At 50.0% G+C, this 23801-nt stretch overlaps 2 protein-coding genes across 2 annotated transcripts in view; one reads left to right on the top strand and one right to left on the bottom strand.

Annotated features, from left to right (window-relative positions):
• Positions 1 to 1180, top strand: part of ATP8B3 (ATPase phospholipid transporting 8B3) — a 32608-nt gene extending 31428 nt beyond the window's left edge. The window contains exons 28-29 of the mRNA XM_062596592.1: positions 130 to 260; positions 944 to 1180. Coding sequence (XP_062452576.1) covers positions 130 to 260; positions 944 to 1180 — 368 coding nt within the window. The remainder of the gene's footprint in view (positions 1 to 129; positions 261 to 943) is intronic.
• Positions 1181 to 14086: 12906 nt separating this feature from the next.
• The window catches only part of ONECUT3 (one cut homeobox 3), a 32283-nt gene continuing 22568 nt past the window's right edge, over positions 14087 to 23801 (bottom strand). The window contains exon 2 of the mRNA XM_062596342.1: positions 14087 to 14379. Within this exon, the coding sequence (XP_062452326.1) occupies positions 14087 to 14379 (293 nt within the window). The remainder of the gene's footprint in view (positions 14380 to 23801) is intronic.

The following is a 23801-nucleotide window of genomic DNA, read 5'->3' as shown; positions in this document are numbered from 1 at the left end:
CATCTCCTATTTAGACTCCTCAACACCTTTGTGGGTCTGGGCCTGTATTCTCACAGTTGTTCTTATTCTCTCTGCTGGGCACTTTTCCTGCTTCAGTATCACTTGATGACTTTTGTATTGTATTGACAGATGCCAGTAAGAATGCCCTGACCGACCCATATGTTCTGCTCACCATCCTGCTGTCCTTGGTGGTGAATACTATCCCCTCGCTCACCGTCCGCTTGTACCGCACTGTTGTGGGCAAAACCACCATTCAGCAGGTGAGGGCACTGGGGCTCCTGAAGGGAAGGATCTACCTTCCTCCCAGGAACGTAGTGCTGGGATTGCATTGTCTGCATCAGTGTCCAGGGACAGCTAGGAGGTTTGCTCGTAATGGGAAAGGTGAGATTGCCCAGGCAAGCCTGAACACAGCAATAGGCCTTGTTACCTCTCTTTGCTGGCACAGCTCTGCTGGTCCCTGCTCCGGCCCCAGGGGTCGGAGTCCTGCTCCAGGATCTGCTTTCGGCTGCAGGAAGGAATTAGCCTCCAAGGCTCACTGGACCTGGCAGTTAGGAGGTAGTGGGGTCTGGTGCAGGTATCTCTACCACGGCGAGGTGCTGGTACTGTTTATCCCCCCTATATGTCGCTGCAGTCACCTGGGAGTTTTTTTTTTTTTTTTTCCTGTGGCTGCAGATGTTCTCATCAGTGAAGAAATAAAGCCCCTGATTTTATCAAACATATACAAAGAGGTCCCAGATGAGATCAGGATTGAGAGTCCCAATCTCCAAGACCACCAAGAAGGTTCCCACATTATAGATCACATCCCAGGTGTTCGGGCCGTGGTAGAGCTGGGAGCCAAACTGTGGTACAGGCTATCCCTGCTCTCCCTCCATGCTATCCTCCCTTAAGGCAGGGTCTTGCCTCAGAGATGGCTGCAGCCCTGATGTCCTCCATCTCCTTGCAGAAGATCCGCTTGAAGACCAAGCGGGAGCCGGAGTCCTCAGTGGAATTGCGAGCTCACATCCGCCATGGCTCTTTCCACCGCCGCTCCAGCTATGCCTTCTCCCACCAGGAGGGTTATGCAGGTCTCATCACCCGGGGGGACAGCCTGCGTGTGAAAGGCACCCGCAGCACCGTCTTGAATCTCCTTTGCCAAGAACCAAACCCTGCTTCATCATCCCTCCACGTGCCCTCTGCATAGCAGGCCTGACTGGGTCCCCAACGACCCCTGCTTTGGGCAGGGGAGTTGCTGTCCTTGGGCACCAGCGAAGCACAGAACTGGCTGGACACCTCCTACAGGCATTTTTATTTTACCTTATTGGACTTTTTTTGGACTACTGGAGAAATGCCCGGTCAGCTGTCTCCTTGCGAGAGCAACACCTCTGCCTAACAGCGCAGCATTATGGCCATGTAAGTGGCCCCTGTGGCTGAAGAGGGACTGGCCCAGTCTGGAGGACTGGTGCTCCCAGGCACTGAGCCATGGGGCATGTCCTAGCAGCTGTGCCTGCTCAGAATGGCTCCATCTCTTGCGTGTGGTGCACAGACCCTGTTGACTTTGCAGGAACCGTAGAGCCGTAGAAAATCGCTCCTCCTGGCCAGGGCATCTCAGGGCCTTTAACAGCACAGCAAGGACGGTTTCTTCCTTGCCACTGGTTGCTCCCATTCTCTGTCCAGGATGTCAGTCTGGAGCAGATTAATTAAGTGGCTGATATATATATATACATATATATATATGTATGTGTATATATATATATATTTTTTTCCTATGTGGCCACGTGGAGCACAGGTCAGATCTGTCTACCTTCTCAGCATGCCAGGCTAGCTCCATCGCCTGCTTCCTCCACGCATCTTCCTTCATCAGTATTTCTGATTCTGCTCTTCATTTCTTTCTGCTGATGAAGGGCAGACTTCCTCCTCAGCAAGTTTGCTGGCGATACCAAACTGGGAGCAGTGGCTGGTACACCAGAAGGCTGTGCTGCCATTCAGAGAGACCTAGACAGGCTAGAGAGCTGGGTGGAGAGGAACCTCATGAAATTTGAAAAAGCAAGTGCAGGGTCTTGCATCTAGGGAGGAATAACCCCATGCACCAGTACAGACTAGGGGCTGACCTGCTGGAAAGCAGCTCTGCGGAGAAGGTCCTGGGGCTCCTGCTGGACAACGCATTGACTATGAGGCAGCAATGTGCCCTTGTGGCCAAGAAGGCCAATGGTCTCCGGGGGTGCATTAGGAAGACTGTTGCCAGCAGGTCGAGGGAGGTGATCCTGCCCCTCTGCTCAGCCCTGGTGAGGCCACATCTGGAGTGCTGTGTTCAATTTTGGGCTCCCCAGTGCAAGAGAGACATCTCTGCCAGCTTGCACTTTAGCAGCGTTATTTTAAAATATTCCCTCTTTACTGGAGTGGATTCCTGAGTGTATCAAATGTTTCTCTGTCCTCTCCCAGAGAGTTTCCTGAGAACCAGTGCACTGTCCTGTTGGGCTTTTTTTAAAAAAATTAAAAAATAAAAAACTTGGTGGTTTATGGGTGTAATGCTTTACAAATCTGTCCTTAGCTCCTCTGATCCTCTCCTGTAATTCTGGGCTATGTGGGACGAGCAACCCCAACTAGCTTCCAATGAAGAAAGGTGAGGGGAAAAAAGGGGGCTGCAGGTGTCCCCATGTTGCTGTTCCCTTAGGACGTACAGTTAGTTCTTTGTTGCCTGATGCTGCTTGTGTCACAGCAAAATGCATGGTAGAAAGAGGTATTCAGGTAAAAAGAAAATCAGCCAGCTGGGTCTGAGCGTCCTCACAGCAACCAAGACTCGATGTGACCATTTAATAAGTGCTTTAGGCTCCCCTGCACTGGATTTGTGAGAATTGATGTTTTCTTTGAGCCCTTTCCAGAAGTCTGCTGGACAGTGCCAAGAAAGTGATAAATGTACCTGAGGCTCCCTGTGTCCTGGGGGAAAGCTCTCGCCCATGCAGATACAAGGTGAAAAAATAGAGGAGAGAAACCTTTCCCATCCAGCTGGGACAATCCCCAAATTGGCATCCTGTGGCTCTCGGGCCAGGTAAAGAGATAAAGACATAGCGCTGCCCAAGCAGGGGGAGTAGCTGAGATGATAGATAAAATTTGGCTCAGTTTGGGTTCTGCAGGTCTGAACCCACCGTTCCTCGTTCAAATCACCCATCCTCCTCCTCAGACAGGTTGTGGGACAGCAGAGTGGAGTCGGGAGGGAACTGTCCCCTGTGTTTCACTGCCCAAGGGCAATGAAAATTGCAAAAAGCTCACCAGACAGGCAGAAAAATACGGCTGTGTGCAAATTATGGAAAGCAAGCACGATTTCAGACCCCCGCTTGTCTCTGCAGCTGGAATATTTTCTAAGCAAGGGAAATTTGCAGATGATAGGCATCTCTCTATATATCTCTGTGTGTGTGTGATATGCAAATACAGTACTCCCATAGTATATAGGGCATACATAACATATGCCTGTATAATATACAGGTTGATGTGGGCCAGCATAAGTTAAGTTGCAGTCCCAGCTCTTTAAAGCAAGACTGATGTTTTCCACAGGGGAAAGAAGAGTCAGTAGGACCAAACCGGGGCTGTTTTCCCACGCAGGACTGCAGCGTGTTCCCACAGGTATTTCATAGTACAGATACACCGAAATGCTCCAGAAAGTCCTCCCCGACCCGCCCTGCCCCGCTGGCCTCCGTCCTGCACCCGCGGACACGGGTGCAGCCTCAGCGCGCGCCAGCGTGACGAGAGACCCCCACCGAGCTGGGCCAGCGCGTGGGACACACACTCCAGGGTGAATGACTAGAAAATAATTTATTGAAGAAACAGAAAGCTGCAGTAACTTACAACACAGTCATGACCAGTAGAGGATGAACAAATAGTGTTTTTTTTTTTCTTCTTTTAAAACCTGTTGGCAGGCTGGAGTTAAGTTTCCCGGTAACTTCCCCTGCGTGAGTCATTGCAAAGAACAAGGACCAAACTCCAGAGCACACAGCACAGTTTGGATAAAGTGCCTGACACATAAAGACTTTTTTTTTTCTTTTTTTTTCTTTTTTTTACCATTTGTAAATAGCTTAAACAAATATAATTGCAAGACACAGAGGAGTAACAATTGCATTTTGCTGTAGAGCAAAACCTATCCCATGAGATTAACAATGAAGCAGCAGAAAAAATTAAAATTAAAATTAATTAGAAAGAAAAGTCATTTAAAAACTCGGATGCAGCCCTTGGCCAGCCGTACTGTGCGGGACGAGGGCAAGTGTTGCCTATTGCTATACAGAAAGATGAGCAATATTTTTTTCGAGGTGATTGGACTGGCAAACCCTGTGGGTTCTTTCTGGCCAGGATTTATTCTGTTTACTTTCTTTCTTTTTTTCCTTTATAAATTTCAGAGGGAAAAAGAAAAAGAACTGACTTTTTATTTGCATTTTAGTTGCTTTATTTAAAAACCCTAAATAAAGAAATAGGGAAGAGGAACTGGATTCTGCGCAGGAGCGTGTGTGCGGCCAGCCCGGTGCTTGGCTCTCGGAGCCTCTTCGGCTCTGCGTGTCCTATGAGACAAGGGAAAAGGAGCGAGTGGACGGGGACGTGGCGTGGCCCAGCTGGGTGGTGCTGGCCCGTCCCGGATGCGTCTTTGCAGAGCCTGAACCAACAAAGTGGGTTAGGGAGAGCTGCAATGAGCCAGAGAGGAGCTGATCCTCTCTCTCTCTCCTCCTTTCCCCAGCAGAACTTGCTCTGTTGTAAAACTAGCTTTAATGAACCAGGTATAAACCTCTGTCCGGGGCTGTAACCGCTGCATTCACACAGATTGAGCGCTTTGGCTGTGCTGCCCGCTTCCTGAAGCCGATTAAACGGAGATGAGCGGGATTTGAAGGAGCGAGCACGCGGGGGCTGCGTGCCTTGGGCCGAGCTGGTTTTGCGCTCCCATGCAGCGTGACAGCGGCGGCCCTTGGCTGGCACAGGAGGGAGGAGACGTCGCCAGCTGCCCGAGCCAGGCAAACCTCGAGGAGTCCTGTGCCCTGGCTCGGGGGTTTGTGCAGCTCCCACCAAGCCTGCTCAGAAACCTTTCTCCACCATCCAGCCAGTGGTGGGTCTTCCAGTGCTGCCTCAAATCCTAGGGTTCAAGACACTTGGGAAATCGGCCTGCGACACCAAGCCTCGTCTCAGGGCATGGGGCAGCTGCTGAACGATCCAGCTCTGCCTCTGCGGGCTGGGCGCTGCTGACTGTGCATTACCTCCGTCATCCTCTTTCCTTCTTCTGCCTGCTTGAGTAGAAATGACCCAGAGCTAGGAGCACTCATGGGCTTCAGCTCCTTTCAGACAGGGAGCTGATGCCAAGAAAAACCTCACTTTGATCCTTCCCGTCCCTGCAATGTGCCTGGTTTAGCATGAAGAAATGCAAGACCTTGAGCTGGTCAGTACCGAAGTCGCATTAAGGGAGACATAGATAAAAGCTCAGCTCTGGATGCATTATAATGGAGCAATGCTACCTAAGGTCCAGTTTCAAATCCCTACGGTCTTGAGTCCTTCGTTACTTCTACTCTTCCAGCATGGCTGGAAGCAGCGCTTTCCCACTACGTGTTTTATTTTTTAATACACACAAAAGTCATCAACTAAAAACTTTGAACGCAAGGGAAAAACAGACTGATCAAAGCTAGAAACAGAGGGTTTAGAAGGATTTCACAAGTAGTGAAATGACCAAAGTCTCTGAAAATTTCTACAGTTGAAAAATGACACAGTGGCTAGACTAAACTAGCAGGTCTCCAGCAGGAATCCACCGCACTGGTCTCAGTGGAAGACCTCCAAGTTGACCTGCAGATCCCAGATTCCTCCTCTTCATCACTCTCCATTAGCATCTAAGTAGCCCATTTGCAGGTCCTTTGCTTTCCAGCCATCTGTATCAGGCAAGAACTATGCTTAACCACTTTTCTGCATGTCTCCAAGGGTGTTACTCAGACCTGGATCACCTGCTGCATTTTGGAGAGTAGTCTGAGCTTTTCTGTTGGTGGCAGGGAGAACCAGTTTTCCAGGCTGTGCCATGCCAAGCTCAGGAACGACCAGCATCACCTTCATGGCATTAAACCCTTCAAGGCGGGATGGGTCCTTCCTTGGTGGAGGGTATTGCCCGTTGGTTGAGACCACATCGCGGCCCCGGTTGTGCTCTTGTTCCCCACAGTATGAAAATGCCCTTCAGGTGCAACCCTGATCGAGAGAATTGTCTGTAGGACAGCTCCGATTGTCATTACCTGCAGGGAAAAAAATCTTTGGTATCGTGGCAAGTTGCTCCTCAAGGCATTTTGGTAGCTGTGAGGGCAGCAGGCAAGGCTGGATCCTGCATGAGGCAGGGCTCAGTCTATCTTTGGTTGATCCAGCAGGCTCTTGCCGATGAAGTCTCCATCTGGACCATGTTCTCTGGGAGCAGTTCTCTGGAAGATGCGGGAAAGCATGTGGGGAGAATGATGCAACATGGCTCCTATCCCATCTTCTCCCAGCTTGGTCAATGCCAGCAGCATCTAGGGGAGCAGTGCCCAGGGACTGTCCCTTGGCGCTTCTGAGCCCCCACTCTCAGCTTTTCTGAGGTTTCCCAAGCCACTTGATTCATGCAACATAGTGGAAGCCAGCTTGTCTCTGTAGGCTTGTGAACTTCAGGTTGCATCTAAGCCAGGCTTGGTGAGACCTTTCTGTTGTTAGAAACAGGCTTTCTGAATGGTTTTAACTTCCAAGCATCAAAACTTCTCATGGTAGGAAAGGTCTCAAAGGAGGAGATGATAGGGCAGCAAGAAGAATCAAGAGCTCCTTGGGGTATCCGAGGACAAGAGAAAGATGGGTTAGTGGATTGATAGGGTTGCTGGAAGAAACCATAGAGATTAGATCCTCTTAAAACCCAGGTCCTTTTTCAACCAATCTTGTCTCTCCTGTGCCCACCTGGTATTGAGCATCTTGGTTAGTGCTGGTTGTGAGGAAGGTGAAGGCGGCAGAGATACCGCATTAGATGAGGGATGAAGATAAAACCCTATTTTGATTTTTTGAGCCACTTTGGCAAGACCCAATGAAGTTGAGATCTTGTTTTTTGCAGGTGGTTGAGGTTAATGGTCACATCTAGTAATGGAGGTGAAGGATGGAGTGGTGAAGGGGCAGGAGGGGGGATGAGGACTCCACATTTTAGGGCAAATGCTCTTGTAATGTTGGGGAAGCAGAAAGAAGTATTTAACACTGCTTCCTCCAGAGGCCCATCACCTCCCTGCCCCTCCCAAAGGTGCAGCTAAGGCCTTATTTTTACTCTCCTCCCATCTTTAAGCAAGGAGAGGAAGAAACGGAGCAAATGGGGGAAAGAGCAAGGGGATGCCAGTTCAGGAGGTAGCTCTGTGGACATTCGAGGAGAACTCCCTGGCTCTACAGGGCAGACAAGGGACATCCCAACCCCCTCCGAGACCTGCTGGTAGGCTGGTGTCCTCCAGGACTTTTACTATCAGCCAGACTCCTCTTCCCCATCTGCCTATGTGTAGGGCTAAAGCAAGGCCGGGTGGTGGGCAGAAGCCTTGCATGAGCAGACACCATTTGCTGGGTCATGTCACTAACCCTAAATGAGTCCTTGTGGAGGAAGACCACTGGAACAGGCATCTCCAATTCATTCCTGGAGCTGGATGCTCAGTGTCAATGCCGTGCCAGGTGCAGCTCCTTCCGCTCCTCTTTTTTTTTTTTTTTTTTTTTTTTTTTTTTTCGGAGTAGGAAACAGAAGCAGGTCTTCGAGACCACCAAAAGGATGGAAATTTGGTGTCCACGGTGCCTCAACAGCTCGGAAGGATCTCAGCCCTCATGTCCTTCTGGCTCAGGAAGCCAACAAGAAGGGGTGGGGTGGGCGGTTTTGGGGTGAGCGAGGGCCGTTTCCCTTGTCTCAGAGCACACGAGGAGCCCCGCGGCTTTAGCTCCGCAGGTTACTGTGGCTGATGATTGTCTCTCTTTCTCTCTTCTGCACAAAGACACTTGTGATTTGACACCTCAGTGGACAAACAGATCTGGATAAAGCAAAAAAATAAAATAAATAAAATAAAATAAAAAATAAAAACAAACCAAGGAAAGGAGCTGGACCCTGCAGGGTCAGTTTTGTGTGGAGGATCCAGATGGGGCAAGAGGGCACACATGGCGGGGTCCCGTGCCCCTGAGACCCTTACCCTGTTTGCCGGGCACGGGGCCACGCCGTGTGCCCCATCCTGCCCGGGGGTTGTCCTCCGAGCATCCCTTCTGCCCCTTTGCTGCACGCAGGGGCTTCTTCTACCTTCTGGTGGTGGTACAACACAATTTGCACAGAAAGGAAGAAAACAGACAAACAAACAAACCAGAGGGATAAACAACAGATCTTCCATGACTGAGTGACTTGAAAACATGATCCATGCAGAGAAGTCCTAATCAAATGAAAACTCGTGGACAAAAAAAGCACAGTTTGTCCCCTCCCGCTCCCACCCGACCTCCCCTCCCCGCATAATTATTACATTACTTCAAGAAAGAGTATATTTTTTTCATGCATAAATCAAATTTTCATCTTGTCTTTTTTTTTTTGTCTTTTTTTGGTCTTCTTTAAATTACATTTGAACACAGAACACATATAATAAATACTCTTGTACGACATGACTCAGAGAAAATTAACACATCTGAACGCAAAGGTATCGTCATCATTATTAGTTTTTCTTTTTTTCTTTTTTTTTAAAAGGACTTGTTTAAATATGAAATCTGTAAACTCCAAGGGTCCTTTTTTTTTTTTTTTAATCTTTCTCTCTCTCTTTCTCTCTCTCTTTCTCTCTTTTTTTTTAATCGTGAAACTAACCAGCTTTCATTTCCTTAACATTCAATATGTCTCCCATTGAACGCGTCAAAGAAATAAGAACATGCCGTCTTCTGCAAAATTATAATTTAACAGTATAAAGCTTCAAGTCACAAATTCCAAAAACTAGCTAAGCAATTTTTTTTTATCACATAAACTATACATTAAATATTTTGAGGTATTTCAGAGAACATTGTCAAAGGCTTGTAAGGTCTGTGCTGGGTGGAAAAGAAGGCTTTCTCCTGCATAGAGAACATCTTTGGTATCACAAGCCATGTGGGTATTAGGCAGGAGCAGGGTGGTGTGGCCATGAAGTCGGGCAAGATCTGGCCAAGGCAGTAATGTGGAAGGGGAGATGGGATGGTAGGGTGGTTTGGGGATGGTCTAGCCTGTTCTTTTGGGTTGCTCAGCCTGCAGGATGGAGGGGTTGGGGCTGGCTCTGCGGTGCCCCTGGTTGCTGCTCACGTGAGCGAGGCTCAGGCACAAATACGGGAAACTCCTTCCGATCCCGGCTCAGCGCCGTGGGGATTTTGGCCCAGGGCAAGTTTGGTCCAATTCAAAGGGAGCTGTTTCCCTTGAGTCGCCTCGGGCTGACCCTGTCTCGGTGGAGCAGCCCTGGTCAGGAGAGCGTTTAAGCACCTTCTTGTGCTTGACTTTGATTTGAAGCTTTTGAGACTGCGCATCCGCACAGGGACATTCCCTGAGCTGGGGTATGCTCCCAGCCCGCTGGGAAAGGGCCTCTCAGCCCCACAGCTCCGCAACGTCCAGGCCTTAAACAGGCAGGACTAGGAGACTGGAAGTCCCCGACATTTGTGCAACGCCCAGGTGATCCCACGTTCACTCTGTGGCCAACGTGAATGAAATGGTTCGGCTCAAACTTTTCTTCTTCCATAAGCAGGGACATAAGCTGCCCTGACTGCTCCAGATCTTTGTGTTAATTTGCTGCTGTTTCCACTGGAATATCTTTACTCGGGAAAAAAGGAGGAGGAGGCAAAAAAAGAACGAAAAAGGAGCCAAGGAGGTACCAACCAAGATTTCCCTAAATTAGACATTCTGACGTTATATGTGGAAAAGCATCTTCTGGAGGCTGCTTCTGTTGCCTTTTTTAAAGCAAACAATCCATCATTTTATTTAGAACAACATATTTCATTCAGTGCAAAATGTTTTTTTTTTTAAAAAGATTCTTATGAACTGAAAAAAAAATGTAGGAAAGAATCAGTTTGAGCTGAATCAATCTCTGACCAGTAACGTGACCAAACTGGAAACTCTGGGACTTTACTGGTTGTGTTTGATATTTTCTGTTGAGTCCTGTACGACTGAAGGGTGCTGGCTGACTCCTGACTCTTGGTGGAAGTCAGGGTGCGAAGAGGATGATGAGGCTTTCACAGCCTCAGCTGTCAGAGCAGATGTTTTAGCTGGGGAGACCGAGCTCTGCTCTGCATCTCCAAAAACCGTCTGATGAAGACAGCGGTAAAGGAGACGCTTTCAGCCATGTCGTGGGACTCTCCTCTGCACCACACTGGCTTTGATGCTGCTGTGAGACTGTTTCCCAGCACGGCTGCAGAGCTGGGCAGTGGAGCAGTCTCGGCTACATCCCTCTTGCTCAACAGGCCAAAAACGCCCCATCAGGTACTTTAAAGAATTTCCTGCTTAAAGATTTCACAGCTCCAAACCATTCACTAAAAGAGGGTTTTGGAGAAAGCTGATGGTGAGGCTTTGTGCTGGCCAGATGGCACATCACAGGCAGCAGCTCAGTGAGGTCCGCCAAATACGGAGCATGTCCTCACCCGCTGTTTCTGCCTTCGTCTTTTCAGAAATGCCATAAATTCTGTCCGTGCTTCCAAAATGTGAAATGAAAGCCCAAATTTGAGCTAAGTGAGGAAGAAATATCCAGCGATGAAATACAGGTTTTCATCTCTTTGGCTTTTGTGTGGTCCCAGAACTGAGCTCGGCTGATGAAGGACATGGGGCAAACCTCCTTCCACATCCCTACACTGACGCTCTGTGAGAAGAGCCGTAATCACGGCCTGAGCCACGAGGTCAGTGCTCCTGGGGAAAAGCCAGGCAGGAGAGAGGGGCTGGACAGAGGGACCCTGGGGACCAGGCTAGGTTTGAGGGCACAGGGAGGTCCAAGAGGAGGAACATACTGGGGAAATAACGCACATTTCCCACAGTGGGAGGAAAGGGGGATGCTTGCTAGTATTTTAGGACAAGGGGTTTTTTTCTCCATCCCAACACCCAAAGACTACAAGAATTGCCGAAATCCATCTGTTTGGAGAGCTGAGGTAATAGTGAGTCTTTAGGATAAAAGCAGAGGAGCAAAGAAATGGCCACACACCTTTGGTACAAGAAAAAGGCACTCATCTACCACGCTACCATCCCGGGGTCGCTTGCTCGCCTTCTCTCTCGCGCTCACTCTCTGGGGACTCAACAGGGCTGCAAGGAGGGGTCTGGAGGGGTGGGCGGTGGGTGGCCCCGAGGGGCAGGGAGGTCTCGGCCGACCATCCCGAGGGTAGCAGGGAAAGTGGCGTTTCCAGCACAGACCAGACAAGGCAACAAAATCTTTGGTATCAGACGTGATTTTCAAATCACAAAAATTGAAAACTCAAGTGAGGTAGCCTTTATTCTCGGGTTCTCACTAGAAATGTCTTTGCATCCTTGAGGGCCTGTGGTGTTTACTTTTCTCTCTCTCTCTCTCTTTTTTAAATTTTTTCCTGTTTTTCTGTGTGTTTTTCACTTCCCAAACCAAGGCCCCCTTCCTGGCTTTTCAGCCCTTGAATACTACTCGATGGGGTTCAGGGATCCACCACCATCGTCACCACGTCACGACAAGACAAGAAGAAACAACGTTAGGGGAAAATCAGTGGTGGGGAGTGGGGTCCTGGGGAATGAGATTTGCTTTGCCATTAGGGTGGGGTTTTTTTGTTTTTTTGTATTTTTTTTTTTGATTGGCAAAATACACTGCGGCACCTGCCATTTCCCGGTCCTTCCTTCTCTCCATCTCGCTCTCCCACCCTCTCTTTCCAGCAGGAATTTGTTTCAGTTTGGTGTGACTGCGTCAAGTGTGACACCCCCAACCCCCTCCGCCTCCCACCTACCCCATGAGCTCTTTGGTAAAACTATCCGAAAGAAATCCTCTAACCTCGCTGGTGATTGCAACAGGTTAGGGCTGCATCTGCAGGGATCGTTCTTTCATTCTTTCATTCTTTCCTTCCTCTTTTTTGGGGGGTGTTTTTTCTCTCTCTCTCTCTTTTTTTTTTTTTTTTTTGGTGTACATACACACTTTCTTTTCCTTCCAACCTTCTTTTCAACAAGGTGCCTTCCTGTTACACAACAGATCGCTTTCAAAGTAAAGTGAATCGAAGAAACCATAGCGCTAGAACACAGATGGTACTATTTTACCCGCATAAATTCAATATTGTCCCGTTTTTGTGTGTGTTTTGTTTCTGGAGGATTTTTTTTTTTTTTCTTTTTTTCCCCAAGTGGTGGGGGAAGGAGGGGACCTCGCCTTCCCCTCCATCCCCAAGTCTCTCCCAGCCTTTTCCGGTCCCTGCGGCACCTCCTTCTCCCCTCGAGGAGGCCCAGAGTTTGGCAAGGCACGCGCGAGGGCGGCTGCGTTTGCGGCTGGGGCAACTGCTGATTGTAACGGTTTGGCCTTGTGATTGCGTTTTATATGGCACAAGTCACCATCGAGAGCTCAGAGGAAACAATCATGTGAAGCTAGTACCATTGCTCTGTAATTTCGCGTTTAAGGCAGGTTGTTAATTGGCACAAAAAAAAAAATCTGTTGTCTTTTTGTAAGTAAGTTGATGGTCTTTTCATTGAGCTTGTCTGATAGCTTTTCCCCTTTGTAGTATTATTCTTTTTTGGTTTATTTTTCCCTTTCTCACTGGGGACTCCCCCCCCCCCCCTTTCTCACACACAGGGCTTGATTTCGCAACCAGATCCGTGGGATTTGCTTTTTCCATCATACACTGACGTTACTTCCCTGGAGGGATTTTTGGTTTTTTTTCTGTTTTTTTTTTGTTTTTTCAGTTTCTTTGGTAGCAGAGATGAAGACAGGAGGCAGGGGACACTATAGTGTGTGTGTCGAGGGCAGGATGGGGCGAGACACAAAGCCAACAAAACAGTGCTGTGTCTGAGTTTGTTCCTCAACAGAAAAGTGAACCAGAAACCAAGCGGCAACCATGGTGGAGCCAGCCCGGCCCCGCTGAGCCAGTCACCAGGAAAGATCAGATCCTTTGCTCGAAGTCTCTCCTCCCATCTCCTTTCGAACAATTCCTATTTAAATACCCGATTTCTGTAGCTAAAATGTGCTTCTTGACCTGCTTGGGCTCCAGGTGACACAGTGCAAGCTGCGGTCCCCCTCCGGCTGCCGGGCTCTGGCATGGCACTCGGAGATGCTCGGGCACGTGGCGACGGGTGGCCACAGCAATGTGGTGCCTCCGCTGTCTCTTTGTCTGGGAGGGATCCAGGGGATGGGTGCTCTCATGGGTTGGGGCGTGCATGTGCATGGGGGCTCGGGGCTGGCGGGTGGTGGGTGCTCTTGGGGGCGTCGCAGGGTGGGTAGGAGGAAGGTGCCTGCAGAGGACACTGAAGCACCCAGGGGTGCAGGGAAGCCCTCATCCAGGTTTCTCAAACCTTCAAGGAGGAGAAACGCCCATGTTTCAGTGGGAGAGAGGGTCTGGCTGCTTTGGAAAACCTCACTGCACCTTAGGGGTGTAGAAAGCTTCAAGAACGAGAGATTGCAGCCATAGAGAGTTTCCCCTGCTTGTCTCTCCTTAAATCACATGGGGTTTTAGCCCCAGTTTGTTGGGGTTGTGCCAGTGCCTGGCCCCATGGCTCCACCTTTTGTATCTCAACCACCTTTATCCCTCCACCACTGGCGGCCCTGATGGACACATTGAGGTTGGGGGGGACCAGAGCAGACAAGGTGCCCCTCTCCTTGAGGGCTGGACCCTGACGAGTGGGTGAAGACAAGGGTTTGTGGCAGGGATACTTCAAAAACAGCACCATGCCCTTTCCCTCCCTCCACGTCGTCCTTTGCTCCACTGGGGATTTCCTCCCAGCCCTCTTGGAGAGAGGAACCAACCCAGTTGCAAACCCTTCTCATCCTCCATGAGCTTGGAGGATATGGTAGCAGGACACGACTGAGGGTTCAAGAGGCTGACGGACTCACAGCGCCCAAGAGCACCCACCCCGGTCGGTTTGGCTGCTGGGGGGATGTGTGTGAGTCTGGGGTTGGCTTTGTCATGAGAAGGACATCTGGGAAAGGGCAGGGAGGGCTGGGGGACATCATGCTTTGGAGAAAGTGCTTGTAGAAGAAGAAGGGACTCCGGGGTTGGTGCCTGGCTCCTCCTGCCAGCGGTTCATACACCGCCGGCGGGCATTCATGAAGAAGTTGCTGACGGTGTTGAGCTCCAAGCCCAGCTGCTGTGAGATGGTCATCTGCATCTCTTTGGATGGGCGCTTATTCTCTTTGAAGATGGCGATCAGGGTGCGGCGCTGCAGGTCCGTGAAGACCAGCCGCTGCTTCTTGGGCTGCAGGCTCCTGTCTTTCTGCTGCTCTTGCTCTTTGCGTTTGCAAGCTAGATGTTCAAAAGAGAGAATAGGGCCATTAATTGGTGCTGACCAACCTGGCCCACTTGCAGATTGCCTGGCTGCCTCCCAAAACCAGGCCCTTCCCTCTACAAAGCTACTGGCTTTTTGCCCACCTCTCTGTTGACTACCTCCCTCCTCTTCCTCCCTTTGCCTCTTGAGCTTCTGTTGAGATAGGACAACAGCCCTTTTCAACATCAGTCTGAGAAAAGCCCAGGTGAAACCCAATGCAAGCAACTCTTCAGATGGCTGGGAAGAGCTGAAATCTCAGCATCTCCTGATGACCCTGGCACTAGGGGTAGATGAAACTCCTGGCCTGCCCCTGCTCTCACTGCCTGGCTACTGAGATCTGCCCTGTTCCTCAATTTTGGGGGTCATCCATCAGCCTCCCTCCCTTGTTCGCACTCTGGTGTGGGCTCCATTGCCTCTTCCTCGTCTCCGCTGATCTTCCTGGAGAACGCAAGGAACCAGTGTCTCTTGGCCATTGTATCCAGCTGCCAACTCCAAACCAGCTGGGGACGGGGATGGTATGAGAAATCTGGTCTGCAGCCAACACATCTCATGGCAGAAAGAATGGAACAAGCATCCTTGTTTCCATCTGGTCTGGGAAGGGGTTCTCCTTTCTCTTGAGGTAGAAGAATAGCCTCAGTGGTTTTAAACCACAGGAAATTCAGGCTTCCCTATGTGCCTTTGCTACTGTATCCTTTGGCACATGTGTCAGATTGAACCGGTACCTAATTAAAATCTTCCCTACTGATTTGGCGTGAGCAGCAGGTCAGGACAAAAGGTGCTGTTTGCCTTGAGTGGCAAATGGAAATCGGGTGCAGGGAACAAGGAAAGACCCTGTGACAGTTCCATGCTGTGTACAAGGAATAGAAGGATGTGGCTATACAGATCTTGGTAAATATATGAATTTTAATTACAGGAATATCAAGCGTTCTGTTGGTGGAAGTAGTGAGAACAAGGGTCCATTTTTTACAATATATTTCCTAGCAAGTTACAGACTCATAGAATAATTGAGATTCATGGAGGTTGCTAGTCTAGCACCTACTTGAAGCAAGGTCAACCTCGAAGCTATATTGAACTTCAAAGGGAGATCACGGTGCTCAGGGCCTTGTCTGGGTCAGGACATGGCTGGCTATGCGTGGGCATTGGTGGAGCACGAGGCGCCCATCAACAGAGCAGAGCACGGATCCAGCCTTCTGAGGCTGGGGACACAGCATTTCCTCCAGGCAGCTTAGAAAAAACAGCCAGGAAATTGTGGTCTAAAACCTTTTTGAGGAGAGCCCCACTTTTGCCCCGACCAGAGTGGCAGTTTTCAACCCTTTAGGGTTTTTGGTTTGGATCTTCCGAATAATTTTGCAGCGAGGGTGCAGGTCCTTTGAGACGTTCACTCTCCAGCGGTTGCCAGATGACAGATGTCAACTTGCTTCTCTCAGGCACTTCCAGGAGTCTCTTACAGCTGGTGCACAGCCATCCAAGAGCCCAGAGGTCAAGGCTCCCTCCCTTGCTGCTGCAGTGATGGGATGATTGCTTGGGTCCATGGGCCAGTTGTTCCCCTCTGGCTAACTCCCTTTCCTGTTATACAAACACACCTCTTATTTCCAGGCTCAGCAAAACAGTAGGCAGCTATATAGCCTAGTCTGAATCTGGAAAAGGAGGAGTAAAGGGACTGTGTCCAAAGTGAAAATCACTTCTTCCTTATTACAGAAAAAGCAAGGTCTTTTCTTCATTTTTTTTTAAGCTCACCTGCACTACCTTTCCTCTTTACACCATACGCACATTGAACTAACGGTGAAGGATGATACCCACCACTTCCCTCAAAGCTGGAGAGATCTAGAGTTCAGTGCAGCATTTTTGACAGGTAATTCGTCCAACAAATTTAACCCTTTTCCCCCAGCTGCTGGGCACTGTCCTGGCCCTGTCCCAGTGTGGGCTGCAGGAGTCATCAGCTCTTTTCCCATCTGGCTGAGCACATGGGGCATGGGACAGGAGACGGCAGGACTGGCATGACCAAATACATCGAATTCAAATCAGTTATCCCAGACAGAGATGGTTAGAAAAAAAATCCTTCCCTTCCCTCCCCTATCCCCCAGTCCCCTCCCCCTCCCCCCCCCCCCGGATTTTGCCAAAAGGCCCTGAGTTCAGGGATGGGAAACCATCATCCTAAGGGGCAAGGGACAGATTCAGCCCTGGTGGTGCTTGGGAGCCTTTCTCAGGGGTACCTTACTCAAATAGCCAGCAGAGAATGGTTTAGTGGAAACCTACCCTATGACCATCAGATGCTTGCAAAAAGAACAAAAAAAAAAGCCTTTATAGAAAATTTGACTTTTTTCCAGACATGAATTAAAAGAACCCACCAAAACATCCCCAAAACCCAACCGACAAGCAGAAAAAATCCCTCCCCACTGTGGTGTGCACATTTAGAACAGCATGTGTTCACCCTGAGGACTCCCTTGCCCACCCTCACACCCCTTCCTGGCACCTGCCCGACATGCTCAGCCTGTCCCCATGCCAATGTTGCTGGTGGGACCTTGTGCTGCTGGTGGGTGCCCTGCACCCAACCCATGAGCACAGCAGGGCCGCAGTGCTCCAGACAGGCAAGCGAGGAGCTACAAGCCCTGCACAGCCCGTGGCCCCTCTCCAGCTGGCCTGGCTCCCCTTTTTTGGCCCAGGAATGTGTTGGCCCAGTTCTAGGTTAATTTAGAGAGGGGAAGACACATCTCAGCTACCTCTAACAGTGCAAAAGTGAGTGCCTAGTTTAAGGTAGACACCCCATTTTCCTTTAGTCATCTAGTCAGAGATGCAAGAAGTCCACTCCTGGCATGGGGCAGCTCCCTGCACTCAGCAGCAGTATGTGCCAGACCCAGTGGTGGCTCCGCACTGGGGAGCGGCTGCCCCATGGCATCACCAGAGGCACCTCCTGCTGTCCCTGCCTCATCTCCTGTGGCATGGAGGAGCGCAGCCCGGGCTCAGTCTGCAGGTAACCTGCTTGAGACTCCCAGAGGATCCCACAGAAACCCTCTACATATCTCCATACCTTATACACATCATGCATATGTAACTGTATGTATATATGTGTAAATAGATAGACAGCTAGATGCCCCCATGAGAACCGTCAGGTGATGCGTGTTAGTGCAGGCATCCTTTGCAGTATGTGCTAACCTGGTTACAACCACAGTAAAGCCCGTGAGACCAGGCTGTCCTCCTTCACACCCACGCATCAGCAGCACCTGGTCCCACCAGCGGTGTTAAGTAGCCAGCCTGTGACACAGCATTTCAAGTTTTCAAATCCACATTTTTCCCCCCAATTCAATTATTAGGAATAATTATTACTAACCAGCTGCCGATTAGTAACTGACAGGTCTGAGGCAAAAGCTAACAATCATGGTGGTGGTAAAACTGTGACCCAACATTAACACACGCGCCAAGCACTGCTTAGACAGAGATGATTTTAAAGGGGAGGTTTGGGATGGAGAGGGCTACCTGCCTTGCTGCAAGAGCAGGGAGGTAGCAGAGTGGCTGTAGGGCTCTAGGTTGAGGAATTTGGATTTTCCTCCTGTTTGACTTGCTTGGTTAGGATGTGATTTTTGAGACAGGACACAGGGGATCCATCTGGGGGAAAAGGGCCACAGGGGCTCCCACAGCATCCTCTCTCCAAAGTGATGAGGTGCACAGAACCGGGCAGCACATGGCCTAGCAGGGGGACCGTGACACCTTGCACCGCACCCTGCACAACCTCCTGCTTATTTTTGGCTCGTGGCATGGAGCCGTGGGCAGCAATGCCGTGGGCAGATGAGTCCCACATTTCCAGTGCTCGTTTGTTTATTTATTAATTTATTTTTCTGCTGATGCAGCCCAACACCCCTCTCCCCAGTTCAATCTAATTACAGCTCCGCACAACAGAAATCGATAGTGATGCTAGTCAGATCTATTTACAGCAGTCATCAACCCCCCGGCGGAGGCTCTTTTTTCCTATTCCTCATCCCCCGGCCATTGTTTTCCCGGGGGGAGTTTCATGTGCTGGACCTGGCTGGGGACATCCTAGAGTCCCCAAAAGTGCTGCATGGAGAGAGGGCCAGGGGTGCAATTTGACTCCCATCCAGGCTTCTAAGGGGGAGGTTTTTCTTTTGCTTCAAAATCCTTTTTCCAGGACCCAAACTCTGAAAAACTCATCCTTCGCCTGATGCTGTTCTTTGCCCACCTCCCTGTGGGGCTCTCTGGGGCTGGCTCTACTCCATGGGGACAGGGACATGCTTTGGGGGCACTTCTGCCCCTTCCCCGAGTTCTTTCCTCAGCTAACACCTAAAGTACAGGGTTTATTCCCTGACTTGTCCTGCTCCCTGGCTCTCCTGAGGCAGAGGGGACCCTGATGGTACCTGGATCAAGAGCAGGGGAGAAGAATTGGTGTTCTCCATAGCCACAGGGCACGGACTGTGTAGATGCTCTGATGTTTAATAAGGGCTTGAGTTCACACACCTCCACTATGGATGTCTCTCTCTCTCCTCTCTTTTCCTCTCCTCAGCCCCTTTCACAAAACTTGCACTTGTGAGACCTCAACAACTCAACCAGGTTTGGCTGCAATCACCCAAGAAGTGCAGAAGTTACAAGGAAAGAAAGGCAAATACACATTTGCACGGTGCAGTTGTGTAGACCCCATTTCTTCTAGACACCAGGCACACAGTCCTAGTGGGTCTTCATCACCAAGACAGCTGATCTGCCTGCAGATAAACCTCAGGGAGCAAAGCCAGAGGACCTTAGAAGGCAAACTGTGAGGAAGACCTCTGAAAGCAAAGGCATCCTGCCTGCTTCCCCAGAGGAGCTTCTGCTCAGGGTTTCTAACTCCCTGGAGACTTATGTCACAGGGAGAGCATTTTCCTTGACTTAACCTTGACAGCTCAAAGCAAAATATCTCCCAAATCATTTCTAAAGGGACATAATAGAGACAATCAAATGGCTGCTGTTCAGAAGCTGCGATTATGCCTCGCAGCATGAACTCTGTGAAGCATTTAACTAATACCTGATGGCTTTGCAGGCTTCCACAGCCTGCCAGACAGTGGTTTCTCTATTATACCCGCAAACCTCTGTTTTCTCAGCCCCAGCGTGCTCTCCCTCTCCATTCAGTTGCAATACAACCCGTAATTTTCTGCCCACTTTGCTTAAGTGCTGGTGATTTGTTGAAATCACAAAAGACAGCCAGGGCCTTTCAGAGCCAGCACGCTGGCTGTAAGTGAGGTTAGGAAAAAAAAATACCCCCCAAAATAGCTTTTCTCTTTTTCTCCCTTTCAAAATGGCTTGTAGCAGTGTGAAGGGGACATCAGAGCATTTAGGGGCTCGAAGAGAGGTAGAGGGAGGGATGGAGAGGGGTTATCTGAACGTGATCGATCGGACTGGGACAGGTTTCCTTGGTGCAAAGGCAGGACAGGCTCGTTTTCCTGGTGGGCACCAGGTAGAAAATGGCACTGAGCAAAGCTGGCATCTCTCCATGCTAGACTGCTGCCTTTGAGGAGGGTTCAGCCCTGCGGCACTTCCATTTGCCTCAGTTTCCCTCCCTCCTAGAAGGGACAGAGCGAACTCAATCTCTTTTGCAGCGAGGAGGAGCGTTTGGCAGTAGGGCTGTTGGAATGATGCTGGAATGATGTTGGGACAACAGGGCTGGGCAACAGGTATTATTGCTCAGACTCTGCTCTCAGCATTTTGGAAGGTTTTGGGGGTTGCGTCTCTGTGCAAACTGGGAATAACCCAGCGCCTCCCATGGCAGAGCAAGGTTTGAGTCTGAGCCAATGTGTGTCTTCTCTAGGTGGGAAGACTCAATGCTGATGGGTGAGTAAACAACAAACAATGTGGGAAGAAAAAGTACCCAAAACCCAGCAAACGACTTAATTTTTGCCTTTCTTGTCAAAACTCCATTTGATTGCAAAAACTAAACAGATAGGCAAATGGGGATTTGGTGTTAACCACACAATTCTTCAGTCTGCCTCAGTGAAGGCGTGTTTGCTGTGAGCAGGGTTTCAGATCACAACCAACAGCCTAGAAAACAGCAGGCTGCAATTCTGGCCACTTGCAATACTCATCGAACTCTCTGTACTGAGTTTTCTACTGAACAGAGCAGCTCAAGAGCAAAAGGAAAAGGCAACAGGAGGTGGCAGAAATATAAATCTTTACAATCTTAAAAAGTCCCTCATAGCATGAAAAAAAAAAACAAGGAAAATCATTCCCCCCAGTATTTCCAAATACTAGCCCCATGAGAGGGAATAACATCATTTTTAAAAGCTTTTTCTGTCATGAAAAGAAACAGTTTGGGATGCTTTTCATTTCACTTGTTTTCCTTGTAAAATAATTAAAACCACTGCAAAAACTGACACCACTGATTTCAACAGAAGTCAAAGAATTTCAATCAAAAGCAGATCTCAAGCAGCCCAGGGACTGCCTGGGTCACTCAGCCAGCATTATGGGCTGTTTCTGCCAGAGAAGGATGCACATGGCAGTGGCCGTCACCGTCCAGCCCATGCCCGCATGCTGCCGGACACCCACTCTTGCCAAAAGCTTTCTTACTTCCAGGACAGAAAGGCAGTGCTGTGATGTTATCCGCCGCAGCCAGGTACAGAGCCCTCGCTCTCCTCCTCCTGGGCAGTGCTGCCTAGTGCCCCTGCATGAGACCTTTCCCTAAGACCCTGGGTGAGATGCAACTGTGACGGCACAGATGGCTGAGGAGGGTGTGAGCCCATCCCTTGCACACGTGCTATCGTACTGTTTCACATACCCGCTTACTCACAGCCGGGAGCATCCTTCCTGCTGCCTTTCCTCTGCCACCACCCTGCAACAGCTGCAACCATGGAGACTTCAAGAGAGCAGGACATTTTATAAGCTACTGGGCGTCCTACAGCACCCAACACCTTTGAACCATGCTGAACGAAAATTGCCACACTCTAGAAGCCACCAGATTTAGAAACCCACAGGCCATCCAGAGCCAGGAGAGCTGCTCTTTGGAACTGCATCATGTCTACAGAGCTATACCCTCACTGACCCTGCCTGCTCAGAGCAGCACTGCTGGGCCCTGTCTGGGATGTGTTGGACACCTTGTTTATACTTGGACAAGATGTTATTTTGGGCACAAAATGTTCAGGAAACGTAAGACCTTCCCTGCTAGTGATAAAATCAATCACCAGGTACAAACATGCTGCTGTTGGTGTAGAAGCAGTCCCAAAAAGCAGTGAGTTTTGACAAGCTCAGCATGCCTCAGGGCCGTCCAGCCCCGGCATAGCCAACACCTGCAGCACCTGAGCCCTTGGGACATATGGCAGCCCCAGGGTTAGAAGAAAAGCACCGAGGGCTGGAGGGACACTCTACTCCCATTGCAGAGCAAGGTCTGTGTCTGGCCTCTGCAGAGACCAGGGGCTCCCAGGCCCTGAGTGTGTCCCTGCAGCGATGTGCTTCCCCTCTGGTTTCCCTGGGAGATGACGGAGGATGAGTCCTGACCCTGAGAAGAGCCCACGGTCATTCGTATGCGGCCAGCATGCTGCAGCCCAAGCTGCTTTCTCGAGCACAGCAAATTAAATCTTCCTCTGAATGCTGCAAATTAGGAGATGAGATGAGACTAGGCGCTCATGTGTGCGTTGCTGGGTGCATTTCCCTTCCCTTGCAAGTGGCTTCAGTGACTTCTTCCAGCGACCAGCTCTGACTGACCTGTAAAGAATCGCAAGGTACCTCCAGCCATCTGCACCATCCGGCACCAGCTCCATTTGCCACCTTCCCAACAGCACAACGGCTACAAAATCAATGCAGGCTGGCAGGCAGAAAGAAGGGTTTGGAAGTGAAAGAGTAAGTCCTTAGTCATTCGCTTCAGTAACACACGTGTCTCCTGCCAAGAGAGACAGGGACAGGATTTGGCTGGGACCAGAGGAGACTGGAGGAAACTGGTAGAGCCACACTGCACCTAAAGCTGCAGCTCCATCAAGATTCATTCAAAGCAACGATGTTGGCCCTGCTGGGATGCCTCACTCTGACTTTCTTGGATTTTTCAAGCTTTATGTTTTTTAATGGCATCACATTTTCAGCTTTTCTGTTGAGTATGTCTGTCCTCTGATGTGGGCAGGTCTGCTTGGCATCATGTTTCCATGTTTGCCCTGTTTTTGTATTTGTTCTTTCTGGGTATCTGCTACCAGCACTGCTAGAAACAGCCCTGGGCTGAGCCAGCTGCATCTTCTGAACACAGGAAGAAATAGTTTCAGTTGACTCAAAAAATTGTTTTTGCTGGTAAAAGTGCTTCCTTTGGGCAGAAGTTTCACTTTCACTGTTTTGGAGCACAGCCCGGTGACTTTTGTACAGGGAGATCCTGTGCAAAAGGACATTCCCCTGTTCAGCTCTTCCCAGGACCTAGTGTGCTCAAATCCCAGCTCTGCCATTCCCCTACTCCATGGCAAAATCCTCTGTCCTGTTTGTCCCCTTTTTGTTTCCTCCCTTTCCAGGCCTTTTGGACAGGTATCGGCTGCCTCTTACAGTACAGCACCAGGCACCCAGACAGTGGATCTCAGTGGAGACCACTGCAGCCATGAGTTGCTCAGCGCTGGTGCTCCTAGCATGGCCCAGGATTGTACCAGCTGCCTGGTGTGAGGCAGGGCTGGCACAGGTGCCTTGGGAGTCCTCTGCTGGCTGAACTCTTCTCCTTACTCTTCTCCCTACTCATTGCCACTTAGTGTGATGAGAGCAAATTGGTGCTAATGAAGTGCTGGAGTCAGGCAGTGCAGCAGGCTGTGGCCAGCGGCGCTGGGAGGGACCACAGAGATGCATAGGGCAGGCGTCGGAGGAAGGTCATCGCGTTCCAGCAGCAAGGGAGGCCCCAGGGAAAGGTTGTGAGGAAATGGCTTGAAATCCATGAACCCTCAAAAGAGGTTTCTCTTGCAAATGGTGACAATGGTTTGTACTCACCTCAGCTTAGGTGCACACAAGCCCTGGTTGCAGAGTTCGGGCTGGGGGAAGAGACTCTGGCATTTGATTTTTGGCTTTTTGCCTTTAAGCTGCAATGTCAGGGAGGAGCAAGTAATACTGGACAAGGAGATTTCACCCTTGGAGCTTCTCCCCAGGAATGTGGAGCAAGAGACATTCTTTTCCAGAGCATTTCTCTTCCTCATAAATGGCATTTTCAGGTGGCAGCCAGTTTCCACTTTGTCTCCTGGCCAGTGGGAGCCAAGAACCGACAGTGACAGCATGGTGCGGCAACGCTGGGCACCAGCAACCTGCTGTCTTGTCCCCCATCCCCTCTGTGAGCACAGGGTCTGAAGTGGACATCAAAAATACCCTGCACCGTGATGTAGGCTTGGAAGGAAAGTGTGCATTTCCATCAGGCTGTGGCTGTCTGCACCTGAGCTTGTTCACACTCAGCAACAACATCTCCTTGGGGCTGTTGGCAGCA

The sequence above is a fragment of the Rhea pennata genome, chromosome 27 (genome assembly GCF_028389875.1).
Source record: "Rhea pennata isolate bPtePen1 chromosome 27, bPtePen1.pri, whole genome shotgun sequence".
Taxonomy (NCBI): Eukaryota; Metazoa; Chordata; class Aves; order Rheiformes; family Rheidae; genus Rhea; species Rhea pennata.
This window is presented reverse-complemented; position numbering and strand designations above follow the sequence as displayed.